This window comes from Sitodiplosis mosellana, unplaced genomic scaffold (assembly GCF_009176505.1).
Source record: "Sitodiplosis mosellana isolate CC-2019 unplaced genomic scaffold, AAFC_SMos_1.0 Smas_scaffold_6166, whole genome shotgun sequence".
Classification (NCBI taxonomy): Eukaryota; Metazoa; Arthropoda; class Insecta; order Diptera; family Cecidomyiidae; genus Sitodiplosis; species Sitodiplosis mosellana.
The window spans coordinates 4,427,177-4,440,723 of record NW_022601407.1 but is presented as its reverse complement, the minus strand read 5'-3'; the positions used below and the strand labels follow the sequence as shown (position 1 = coordinate 4,440,723).

The window sequence follows — 13,547 nt, the reverse complement described above, 5'->3', positions numbered from 1 at the left end:
TATTGATAAATGCCACAATATTCGTTTCTTTTTTCTCTTCTACATGAACCACAAAGATCTCTTAATTTTAAATTTAGCAATGCTAATGAAAAATAATGAAAGAAAAACACACAAATTTATGTACAAAAACTCAAAAGCTCAACTGAAAAAATGAAGTAGAAGAAGAATAAGAAAAACCGATGAGTATGTTAAGAATGAACATCGAATCGTACCATTAACTTACTGTTTTCACATTCTCAAAGTCCATTGTAACTTTACTCACGAAATAAACACAGTTCGGAACAAAAATGACGCGATTTGAGATATGAAACTGTGAAATATACGTGTATGTGTTATGGAAATAGAGAAAAAAAATCATTCATTGAATCTTATTTTATCACTAAGAAAAAACAAATACAACATCATGAAATTAAAAATCGAAGCAATAAAGAACAATCCATTAAGAAAATATAACAAAAACGAATCGTGTTTTCAATTCGAATGCTTGGAATTTGGGTAATGATGAGGAAAAAAATTCGGTCGAAAATTATTCCAAATTCGTTTGATATGACGAGTTTCCAATTTAGCTGATCCGATTGCCGATTTTGAATGTCAAATTTCCCAATAAATTGACATTTTTACCACAGAAAAAAAAAACAGAAGAAAAAAATGAAAAAAAAACAGAAAAAACTGATAGCAACATCGAAATCTCAAAATACATTTCAAAACTGGCATAACAAAAGGTACATTTTTTCTCTATTAAATTAAGATACTTAAAAAAGCATAAAAATGAAACAACACTCAAAAACGGTACGTTCCCATTATAAAATATATTAGTTGTTCCGTTTTTCATTGCAACATTTAAAACGCTATTTATTCATTATTTATTCATTCATCTTTTCTTGTATTTAGGCAATAAAAGTTTTTTTTTCTCGAGGTGTGTTTTTTCAATAGCATGTCGTATTAGGTTTTGATCCGGCTTATATTCATCTGATTGATATGTACACAGAATGATGATATGTTTCGTTTTTTTTTTGGTTGTCACTTTGAATGCTCAATGATACTTTGACCTTCAGAATTATCTGATAAATTCTTTCGGTATTTAGCGATAAACGTTTGCAATGAGATGTGTGAGTTTGTCAAAAATGTGTTAGAGCAGCGAAAATTAGCAACGAAAAATAAAACTCATTTACAATAGAGCACACACAAATTTGTTAATTACTATTGTAATAGTTCAGTGGCAGAAGCGAAAAAAAGCGCTAATGCTATTGGATTCGGCGGCAATTGATTAATTCAAAACAGTGGAAGAAGAAGAAACAAAACAAACAAAAAAACCACATCTCTCAATTCGGTGCTAAAATAATAAGGTTTCGTTTGAAGACTGACCTATTCAGAATCTTAATTCAATGCAAAGTAAAGTAGGTAAGAGGTTACGAAAACCAAAGTGTTTAATTGAGGCTAAAACTAATAAATTTTATCATTAACACTGGAGTATATGTGCGTTGCTTCGAAAAACATGAATAATTTAAATTATTCTTGAATTATACTTTTCTATTTCTCTCTCTCTCTCTCTCTCTCTCTCTCTCTCTCTCTCTCTCTCTCTCTCTCTCTCTCTCTCTCTCTCTCTCTCTCTCTCTCTCTCTCTCTCTCTGGTCGTTTCATTTGATGTGCAGTGGCAGCCGCAGCAACAGCAGTAGCATCAGCATTAGCATCATAATCGTCGTCAAGTTTGGGCCGTTGATCGTGATATTGAGCATGTATACGTTGATCGTGATATTGAGCATGTATATAACCTTTGAAAGGGAGTTCAATAAAAATTTGGTTCATTAGGTGATGATAAATGTATTCGAAGAATGAATTAAAGACGCTTTTTAACGATCATAATGCGCACGAGTCGACAGTTTGACTTGATAATTCAAACGAGTCGCATGCATCACACGGCTTACTCCGTTCGTTCGAAAGAAGCAATCATATTGGTACTTGACACTCTCCACATGAAATCAGAGTCCGTTTGAACCAAGTATTTGATGTGAGTGAATCATCCGATCAAAAATAATGACAACAACAAAAGCAAGAGCGACCGCAGTAGCTGAAACAACGAAAACCATAAGCGCCGAACTCTATGATAGAGAGAAGAGGTGTCTCGTCAGCTGGTTTTAACTGCCGTATTTGGTGAGCAAAGTAACAAGTGACAATAGCCCCGATACATGCCGTAAGCGATGTTAACATTTTAAACAGTTGTGTTATAAACGCAGACAGCAGTGGTCGCGCAATTTTCTTTGCGTGTTTTCGGTCGGTCGGTCAGATTGCTTGCCTGTTTAGTGTATTGTTATTTTATTCCGTTTCGTTACGTTGCTGCTGCCTTTTTTTCCACGGATCATTTTTCCAAGTTCTCAAGCAAGATCGATCTTTTGTTTTGCGGTGTGTGTTAAGTGTGTTCTGTGTTGTTCTCGCATTGAAAAAAAAAACAACAACTACAACTGCCTGATAACAACAAGAAGAAGCAACAAAAATAAAAATCAACATACACGCCAATCAGTGTCAACGAGAGAAGTCAACTAATTTTAATGTTAAAAGTCACTCGACACTTTTTACTCGATGTGTTTGCACGAGCATTCAGAATATCATGGGCAACGAACAATTCAAATGAATAAATAAGAATCATCGAACAAATCGAATGCAAATTATTTAATTTTCGGTTCCATTTTATTATTTGTTGTATTTTCATTGATGCCGATGAAAATGTGCACGCGTTAGAACAAGACTCAATCAAACAATTCTCTAACTGAAACTTTTTTTTTGCAAATCGCACGCCGAAACTGAAGATTGTGATTGAGCGCGATTGAGAGTGAATTGAAAGCGAGTTGCGTAAAAGTGTTTGTGTATTCCTGCTGAGTGTGTGTGTATGTGCGATTCCATGTGGAAATTCATGAAAATTTCTATCAATTAAAGGCTGATTCAAGTTTTAATATATTCACAAGGTACGTATTTGCATCAATCAAATAGAATTTTTAATCAATTAGAACGGTTGTCGATAGTAACCAATTGATATCTAATCATTTTTGCACTCTCTCTCTCTCTCTGGCTACGGACTGTATACACGCGCGCGCGCGCGTGTTTTGAATATATTTGGTAGAATTAAGTTACGTCAATTGAATCTCGGAGTCGTGGTGACAGTAGAAGGATTCGTACGTAATATTTTGTTTACATTTAGAACAATGACCCAATCAAATTGTTCTCCAAAAATTTCAACTCGTTCAATTCCAGTGCAGAATTTGATACAGTTTTTCATTCGACGAACCAAATTTGCTCAAGAATCTATTCTATTCATTGTTCATTTTCCGCACATAAGCTTGGTTCGTCACAGCTATCGATTCGATCACACCAATTTTTTGGGTATTTGTCTGATGTGATCCAAAACCGCTCTTGAAAAGTTCACTATAGTTTACCATACAGTTAACTATATAGCTATCCCTTTTCCGCTCATTCATCATCGACATTTTTCCGCTCAACTTTTCTGTATTACATTTTCGCTCCAAACCATTCATATGTACAAAGTGATCCGGGCGTCAATGGCGAAAGAGCTCTTCCATCGAAGAATTTTAATATGCGATTCATAATAGACAGCAAAATGCAAATATGACTTTATTGAACAAGGATTTTTGGCGGTCATACATTCGCGCGAAACGGATGGATAAAAGCCAAACGTGAGAGATCGAGTGTCATCATCGAACAAGTTTTTTTTGTATTCTCCTATGAACATCGTCTGTTTCTTTTTTCTTTCGGTGTGTCGCTGTTTCGCCAAAGTCATTGGACAAATCAAATTCCGATGACAAATTCTTTTGAGTGGCGATAGCAACAAAGTTGTTCATTTGGCTATTTCATTTTCATTCTATTCTCCGATCGTCATCATTTACGTTTGATCATTTCATTTTACCGATACTTCACGTGCGCGATGTCACACATTAAATTTACATTTTGACTGACAAAATTGCCGAATTGCGAAAACATAAGCGACGAAAAAAAAAAAATTATATTATTATTATTATTATTTCTATGTGATGCGCTTGCAAAACGATCGACTATGCGATTTCAGTAATGTCCGTTGCTTCGTTGTTCTGGATATCGAGAAAAAAAAATTGCGCATTTCCTAAGTCGCGCTTTGTTATTTTCTGATTCTTTTTTAATGCAATAAACCAACAGCGACGACGACAAACAAAAAAAAAATCATGAAACAGAAGTGAAGCCAAAACATTTGCATATAAGCAAGATGTAACAGACCGCGAGCGCAAGAAAACAACAACAAGCAAAGAGGAAAGCTAAACGGAATACAATATAATTTAACGTAATTTTCAAATTAATTGCAAGCAATCGACGGTACACAAAAAACAACAACAACAATAAATTCGAGCGATTGTGTGCATGTGTAGTAAATAAGCCACTTGGGCAAAACAAACAAACGAACGAACGGAATGGTCGCGATCAATTTCAAAGCACAACTTACAACACAGCAGCATATATACACTCTTTTTTTTCATCTCAAAACGCCCATTTGAATGCATTTCAAATCGTAGCGAAGTGCACATGCGCCTAATAGAAGTAAACCATGTGTGTGTGTGTGTGTGTACCCACATGATATTATATTGAACAAGGTCTAGTTCATCATTTACCGTAATTTTCAATTGATCATTTATTAACGGCAAATAAAAGTCGTGTGTGCAAGCTGTGTTTACACACACGGTGGTTTCCCTTTTTTTCTCTTTCTCTTTCTATCTCTGTTGTGTCTCTAAATGGTTTAATAAACATAAGCACACTCTGTCAATTAAGCAAACATAAATTCAAAATAGAAACAATGTCATCGAAACACACACACACCGAGAGTGAGAGAGAGTGGAAATGCCATCATTTTTGGGTAGCAGACCAGATGGTCAGTGTAACAAAGCACCGACGAAATTCTTTGTTTTGAATTTGCCGAATTTGTGTGTGTGTGTGTGTTTATGGATTTGAATAAGACAAAAAAAGAAGCGTAGTTGCGCGTGAGCGTACGCGCGCGCCACTCTTATCCAAAACAATGCCATCCGATTGTCAACCGATTGCTTAGAGAGCACAACTATGTCAATGTGGAGCATCGTATCGTCAAATTAAGGTCTTTTGCCTTTTAAACAATCAATTTTGATTGTTCACATTACACTGAGAAGTGTGTGATATGCTCACATCTGCTATCTGTACTCTCTCGGGCCGCTTGTGTAAGCTCGCGCACACAAATCGCGATTGCCTCAAAAACCCGACATTCTGCATTCTAGTAGTGACAACGTGTGTATCACATGAACCGAATCAAACTGTTTTGCTATAGTTTGAACAAGAAACAAGTGTCTATTTCATATTCTGTTTAAAAAAAAAATCAGCCGCAGAAATCATAAGACCACGTTTCAGGAAATTGGTATTCTGAGTCACATGTATAGCATACGTTAGATGAATTTAAAGCGATATGATGTGTCGTTCGAGTACATTTGCTCATTGCGCTCTTTGAAACGAAAAAGAAAAAAACGAGTAAGAAAAACTTAAACAATTGTGACCTTCAACCAGAGATTAGGTAGTCATCGAAAAAATAAAAATCGTCATCGTCTCTATCTCCTTATGTCTCTTCAGCTAGATTATTTGTTTGTTGTATCCATATTTTGGCTTTCTATGCTTTGATATGACCCTCTATATTACATTACTTACCATGACCCTCTGTGAGTAAAAAGTAAGCTAAATTTTAGACTGACCTTGTGCGCGATAAACTAAAACGAATTTGGAACATTTTTATGCAAAAGACGGAAAAGAAACATGAATAATATGTGATTAATACAGACACATACACAACAACAAAAAAAGATGAATAATCCCATCGAAATCCAAAGACAAACAAAGGAAAAGAAAAAAAAAATGCTAAGCTCGATGGTTTGTGCAGTGCGCGCGGTGGCGACCGTCGATAACGATCACACTTGTGCCAATAATCATTAGCACACGCGGATATGTCCACCGAAAAAAAAGGTGAGAAACAAACCAGTTGCCGCAATTGACAGCATCAAGCAACAGCATTGCTTTCTAAAACAACGTAACAATTGTGGAAAAGTCGACAACTATTGTCGTTGCAAAAAAAAGCGTAACAGTAGCAGAAAAATCAATTTTCATCTTCATTGACATAGTTGGATGCAGAAAATGAAATGAGTTTTCATTTTTCTTTTTGATAGAGATTATGGTGATAGAGAGAAGAAGAAAAAACACCGAATAAACACAATACAATAGAATCAATGCGCGCGTCGTTGCTCAGATAACGCACACGTAATAATAATAATGAAGATAAAAAAAAGTTCGCTTAAAATCTATCTCTGTCCGACTTGTGTGCATTACAATCGCCGAACATGAACACAAACACACACACACACACACACACACAGCCCGAACGTTTTCACTGTTTTCAATAACAAATAATTAACCGAAATAAAGCGGCTTACCTTGACTTACAACGCTCTCAGTTGTGTCTATATGAATCTCTCTCTCTCTCTCTCTCTCTCTCTCTCTCTCTCTCTCTCTCTCTGAGTGTGTGCATGAATCCCCATATTCGATGATATTGAATGTACGAATGTACGACGATGGAGAGAAGGAAACTGGTGAACTGAACTCAACTGAAGTGAAGTGATGAAACCCCTTTAAACGCAACATATGCCGATATAGTTGCGCGATGAGCATAGCTCTTTTATTGGTATGCGATCGTTTGCGGGTTTTTTTTCGTTCGTTAAATATTCGTTTAAGGTATAGTCTAATTTTCAGTTTGTTGTTGCTTTTTTTTGTTTGCTCTCTACCAATCAATTTTCGGATGCATCAAATCGGAGTGCATAAACAACAACAACACCAACAACAGCAGCACCAATAAAAAATACGTTGTGCTCTTATTCAGCGAATGGATGGGCACATGAAACTAAAAGTAATTTTTTTTTTGAATGCGATGCAATACGATGCTTGGCGAGCACGTTTTACATACATACATATATAAATGTACGAACGGCAAAAAAGAAAGCGAAATACTACACAATTTACTTTTATTGCGATTCCATTCAATGATTGCTCACATTCGTTTCGTTTCGATCTTTGGTTGTTTTTTTTTCGTTGTTGCTGTTGTTGTTGTTTTTTAATTTGTTCGAACGAATTTTTTTTATATGTCTTTTTTTAGTAGAGTTTTTTTTCGCTGTCTGTTTCATTATTTCGTTGTTGTTGAGAATGTGAATGTATTTTTACAGCTGTCTCGTTGCACTAAAAGCCTCCGTACGTCGGTTAAGAACACAAATTGATTTGATGCGATCACTTTTTTATTGCTATCGTCAGAGTGGCACATGCCAATACACACACTGAGGGTGACAATGCAGAAATGAAAAAATAAAAATAAAATAACGAACTATCGAAGCGGAGACGAACGAAGAGACAGGGACAGACGAAAATTGAACGAGACAAAAACGCCGATCGTCTCATTGAGCAGATAAATTTGTGTTTTATTTTATTATTCGTTGAAAATTTGGCCTTTCGAAATTATTTCTTGAATTGAACGGGCGCGCGAAGTGTTTTGTGGTAGTTTTGCATCATTTGCCGTTGTGGTCAGCTGAGAAAAATGAGCGTGAATTGTTCAACAAGCAGACTATTATAGCAACGAAATGATTTAGAATCGATGTGTGTGTGTGTATGTGTGTGTGTGTGTGTGTGTCTGTGTTTGCAAGTCACAAAGGGTATACGACATTGGTTTCAGTGCTTTGTTTACTTAGTGCGAGTGTTTGCTGATGTTAAAAATGGTGAAAAAGAAAAAAAATCACCCAATCGAATGATTTAATAGTTTGAACCACACCGAGAGTAAAGGAATTGAGTGGAAGTCATAAAACAAAACCGAAATCAAAATCCGAAATTAAAACAGACTTTGCGTGTGGGTCATTGTGCTTTTAGCGACTTTGAGGTACACCAAAGTGTTACGTGCTTAAAATTTATAAAACGAGAGAGAAAAAAAAACACAAACCAACCGATCCATTGTCATTAATTTATGAACCAGAAGAATTAAAGGCCATCAAACAATAAACATCTTATTACCGTGTTGTTTTAATTTTTTTTTCTTTTGTTTCTATTCTCTTCTCTCGTGTTCGCAGAGTCAAAAACCGAATGTACAACGGAATGCTATCGCGGAAATAAGACACAAAATGACTTTGCTATATAAAATAATTGGGTTCTGCACATTGTTCCTGCTAATCAATAATTTGTGCATGGGCAAAATCGAATCACGGCTACGCGTTGGCAAAACAATTAACGTTTTCGTTCGATATGGATATTTGGGCATTTCAATGAAAGTGATCAGTTATAATGACACAGAACGATGGCTATTCAAAGAACCCACATACAATGTGTTCCGAGTAAGTTCTTGATCATTTTATTTTTTTTTTATTTCGTTGTTATTTTGAAATAATTTCCGTTTGATTGATGATTTGCGGACAATAAATTTAATTATACAGTATCTTTGGGCATTTCAAATTATTGAATTGAATGATAGTTTGAAATTCTTGTGTATATTCATTGAAGGTAAAACTTTTTACCAAGTTTCCCACCCAAAAAAGTGATTTTTTGAGGTACCTCTCGAACAAAAAATGATAATTTCATAACAAAATCCGTAAAAATCGTCACTTTTGTTCGACAAGTACCTTAAAAAAATCACTTTTTGGAGTTTTTGTCTGAGAAGACTGCCCATATTTTTGAGAAAAAATAACTTGTGTCGAATTCACTTGTCGCAAAGCAAGAATCAAATCAGTCGATTCGTCAAAATTTCGAACAAAATCTATTTTGTTTCAATTTCTCATTTCCCTATTTTTATTCTCGGCATTTACATCTAGGGTATCGATCAATTGGTCGAAGCAACGGAAGAGAACCAACCGGGCACATTTCATGGTGATTTTCACATGGAATTCTGTGACAATAAAAAGCAGCTATTTCAAGCATACTTTCGCGATTTCACCATTGAACGTCTTGAATACCCTTGGCAGGCTTTCACAGGTGGCTGGTATGTTGATTGTAATAAGAAATGATAGAAAACGGGTTGAACATATCCAAAGGGAATCGAAATTTGGAACGGAGAATTTGAGCAAATGTCGAGGTTTCTACTGAGAATTCTTTCTCTTTCCTTCTTAGAATGAAATCCCTTAAAGAAGACTGTGACTGTGTAGACTAATGGTACGATTTAAATACGTAGAGTCTACAGCTGTCAGTACTGAGTCACGTCCTTCCTTAAATCTACGGAAATTGCTGATGTTGAAAGTGCAAATTGCATGTCGTTGAACTAGTCTATGGATCTTTGAATCGAAAACAACAAAATCGTCGCATTAAAATGCTACAAAATTGACATAAAATTTGTGATAAATTTATGCATGTATTCTTATCATTTGCTTGTTGTTTTTATTTTCTTGGATATGTTCTACCGTAGATTTTTTTCCTCCCTGCTCTTTGATTAATCTATATTTCCTTGTTTGTGTCTGGATATGTTTACATAACAGGCAACCTGAAGTGGCCGCACGTAAATTGGGTATAAATTCGTCATTCATCAAAGGTGACTATTGCTATGTGTTGGTACGTGTGTCACGTTTTCGTGAAACGGCTCGCCTGGCGAAGCCAATACCGCCGAATCAAATGTTGCACGAAGACGTGTCCGAGAGAATACAGAACATGACGCCCGGCAATTCAACGGAAACGATACAATTTATGGCCAGTTTTGGAACACATTACATCAATTCATACGTTACGGGTAATTCTTTATACCAGGTACGGATATCTAATATCTCGCTATTCTTTTTATGTTGCCTGTTGTTGTTGTTGTGGTGGTTTTTTGTTATATTTCCCCTTGAATGAAAATTAAAACAGCAACAACAACAACAGCAACAACAAAAACGCTATCATAAAAAAAAACTAAAGAAGAACAAAACAAAAAGTAGCTTCAACACTCCGTTTTATTCCGTTTCGGTAGGTTTTTGTCTATTCAAAGCAAAATTACCAACATATCAAAGATCGTTTGAAAACGCGCGGTGTTGCAGCGTTATCGAGACTCGATTTGTACAATTACTTTGCACCGTGGTATGCAGAGCATTTAGGGCAAATTCGTGCGGCCAGCGGTAATGGTACGGTCGAAGCATGGGCACATCGAAAGCTACGACTATCATACTACATCTTCACTTACGTAAGCCTGCTCAAGTTACACGGCAATGGCAATCTACTGCGCCAATTAGACAATCTATTAGGCAATGAGGCGATCTTGTCTTTGGATCTAAAGGCATTGACAACGCTATTCAAAGAACCGAAAAAACGCGAATGGTTTCAAGAAATCATTGACAACTACTTGAAATTGTGGGAAATTAACATGTGGTAATTTGGATAGAGAGAAAATTGAATTGTTTTCATTCTTAGTTTGTTTGTTTGTTTTGTGCGCGTAGATGATCGATCGCAAAGCCGACGCTTCTGCAGAATACGATCGAATAATTTAGACCAATTGATGAGAATAGAATTTTAGAATTTAATTAGATTTATCTTAATGCGCACCAATATTCAATTTGTAACTCGAACGTGTCAAAATAATCAGTCAAATTATTAAGCAGAAGAAAATAGAAGAAGAGGAAAAACAAATGACTCTTTTTTGCAAGAGAAAAGGAAATGTGAACGAAGATCAAAGACCACGAACGAAACAAAACAAAAAAACACTCTATAATTTATTGCAAATGTGATTCTGAATTGAGTATTTATAATATATATGTATGTACATGTACTCTAGTACGATTTCGTTAAAAATCGTGTTCAGAGTGTATCCTAATTGATGTATTATTGACATCAGTAGTAGAGAAATAGTTTAAGGCATTTCAGAGTGTCTTTCTGTGTAAGTGTGTTAGTGAGTGAGTTTTTTTTAACACGGCGTTCGTGTTTCGGTTCGATAAGAGTTGCAAATTCAATTAAAATCATTATCATGCACATCCTAAATAATTAATTCCAAGAATTTGCTACGTATTGTCATCACACTGCGGCGCCCGCAATGACAAACGACAATTAAATATGACATTTTGACATTCAACACTGTTTTCCGCGACACAAAATAATGATTTCATCAGAGAGAGAGAGAGAGAGATAGAGAGAGAGAGAGATAGAGAGAGAGAGAGAGAGAGAGAGAGAGAGATAGAGAGAGAGAGAGAGAGAGATAGAGAGAGAGAGAGAGAGAGAGAGAGAACAACAACACGAATAGAAATAAAACTTCGATCACAACAACAAATTTGTATCACGTGTCATATTCCAGAATCGTATAATTTACACATGAAATAAGACTGAAATCCAACAATCACATAATGCAAAAAAAAAGAACGAATGAATCAAACGGAACCCAAGTCATTTAGCAAAAGAGGAAAAAGTCGTATGCAAATGGAATTAGACAAAAAGAAAATAATGTGGCTTTTGTAATACTGTGATAAAAAAAACACTAATTATAGACAAATAGTTTAATTATAAACTTTGGATTAGACATTCTACTTGTAAATTTTTGAAGCACCATCATGCGACATCAATTCTTTTTTTCCGGAGTGAACATTTCAATGATACAACATTGCAAAATTGATTAAATTTTTTTGTCCCTTCAAAATGACCATACCCAATCCGAATGAAAAAAGTAAACGTAAAACACTCGAAATGCAGCTTTTTGTGAAGTTCAATCAATGCAGTAACGAAATATTAAAAATTCCAATGAAATGTGAAAAATATGTTGTAGTTTTTTTTTTGGATATGTTATGGAACGTGGCAGAACGGGGAAACAACATCGTTTCACCCCAGAGAGGTTTAACATCGGATGTTATACGCTAATATGATTCAATGAGCCAGCTAACTTTCGCATGAGCGATCATATAAAGTTGGTAATGGCCAGATGGTGAATCTGGACTTAAAAATCTTTGAGCCTGGGTAAAAATGTCTGATTGTAATTATCGCAACAACAAAAATGGTTCAATGGACAAAAAAGAGGGTCCTTGGCATTTTTTGAATCAGATTCTTTGAAGAGAATTTGGAGGTGTAAGTAAATGGTAAGATTTCATCATTTCATTAACATTCATGCCAATTAAGGTATGTGACTTACCTTTGAAGTGACCTCAAACTTTTTTTTTCATTGGAGTCACTTTCGGTACACCTACCTACCGCTATCTATCCGCTGCCGCCTGGATGCAAAACTTCAGTTTCACTAGAAAAAATTTCCTCTTCGGCGCGTTCTAATAAAAAAAGGGGTAAAATAATAATGATAAAAACATCGTGACGCATGTTGTATTACAGATTTTTCACTTGTAATTTATTTGTGTTCAACATTTCCGGTTTAGCAGAATAAAATTCTAACTATAGTTTTTTTTAATACATTTCTTATTTGTCTTTGCTATATTTTTATTAATTTAATTATTTTTTTTCTTGTTTTCATTTATTAAATTTCGGTCAAAGAAGAATATTTGTGGCCAACATATGTTGTGTCTTAGCTAATAATATGTCAGGTAATAAAGTAAGTGTGTTTGTTTATTTTTTCAAACAAACAAAAAATTTAAAATGAAAATAATTCAAAATTAGATTTTCAATACATTCGATTTGTGAATGGCATGAATGGCAAGCGCATACATAAAAAACGGTTAAATTTTATTTTATTCATTTTTTTTTTAAATAATTCTTCTAAAGCACTGCACCGCCACCACTCACGCCATCCCCAATCATATATGCATATGGTGGGGAATGCACTCAAAATCTAATTTCAATTCACTCGTCCAATTGAGCGTTCAATTGCTCGACATACCATCGAAAGAAAAAAATTGACCGCTTTTATTTATTTTGGATTTTTTTTAGTGTGTGGGTGTGTTTTTTTGGGGGGAGGGGGGGTATATTTTGTTTTTTTTTTCGTGGTAATGTGATTTCAATCTATATGTGTCTTGAATTTGCTTAGTTAATCACACTAGATGATGAAAATCAGACATATTTCAATTGAGTAAATGTGTGTTTGTGTGTTCGTTTGTTGTGGATTTCTTTTTTGCCGAACTTGTGTCAATATAATTTGAATAAATTGATTATCTCACCGTGTGCTGCACACTCCATTCGATTTGCAAACCTTAAATTCTGCTTTGAAATAATATCAGTTACGCAATCGAACGAACGAACGTGATCGAGTTTATTTCGGGTTTTTTTTCTCAATTCAATCGATATCATTGAGTTTTAAAGCTGGTCAACTGGACTATCTCAATCGCAACGAACGTGTACACTCTTCCCGATAGAATCCTGAACATCTTCATGTGTTCATATACAACAAGAGTTTCAGACTTTATCACGAGATTATACATCTAAGTTGAATCTATCTAGGTGGTTGTCAATCTGCTTTGAAACCCGTTGACACACTTGTCATTGCTAATTGTAATTAGCGAAAAATCGTCGACCATAGGAAACTACCTCACAAGGCTGTTGAATTAAATGTGTTTGAGTGAAAATGAAAAACGAAGTGAATCCAAACTTGC

The 13,547-nt window shown here is 35.2% G+C and overlaps 1 protein-coding gene across 3 annotated transcripts; it reads left to right on the top strand.

The window, feature by feature from the left end:
- Positions 1–1,741: 1,741 nt before the first annotated feature.
- Positions 1,742–11,775, top strand: LOC129575351 (torso-like protein). Of its 3 annotated transcripts, none has more exons than XM_055458822.1 (5): positions 1,742–2,960; positions 8,151–8,411; positions 8,886–9,052; positions 9,543–9,807; positions 10,010–11,775. In XM_055458822.1, exons 2-5 carry the CDS (start codon positions 8,202–8,204, stop codon positions 10,406–10,408), a joined length of 1,041 nt encoding a protein of 346 aa, XP_055314797.1. In that variant the 5' UTR covers positions 1,742–2,960; positions 8,151–8,201; the 3' UTR covers positions 10,409–11,775. The 3 variants fall into 3 exon arrangements, with proteins under 3 accessions (XP_055314797.1, XP_055314794.1, XP_055314795.1); XM_055458819.1 differs by lacking the exon at positions 1,742–2,960 and adding an exon at positions 6,553–6,777; XM_055458820.1 differs by lacking the exon at positions 1,742–2,960 and adding an exon at positions 7,243–7,963.
- Positions 11,776–13,547: the final 1,772 nt, after the last annotated feature.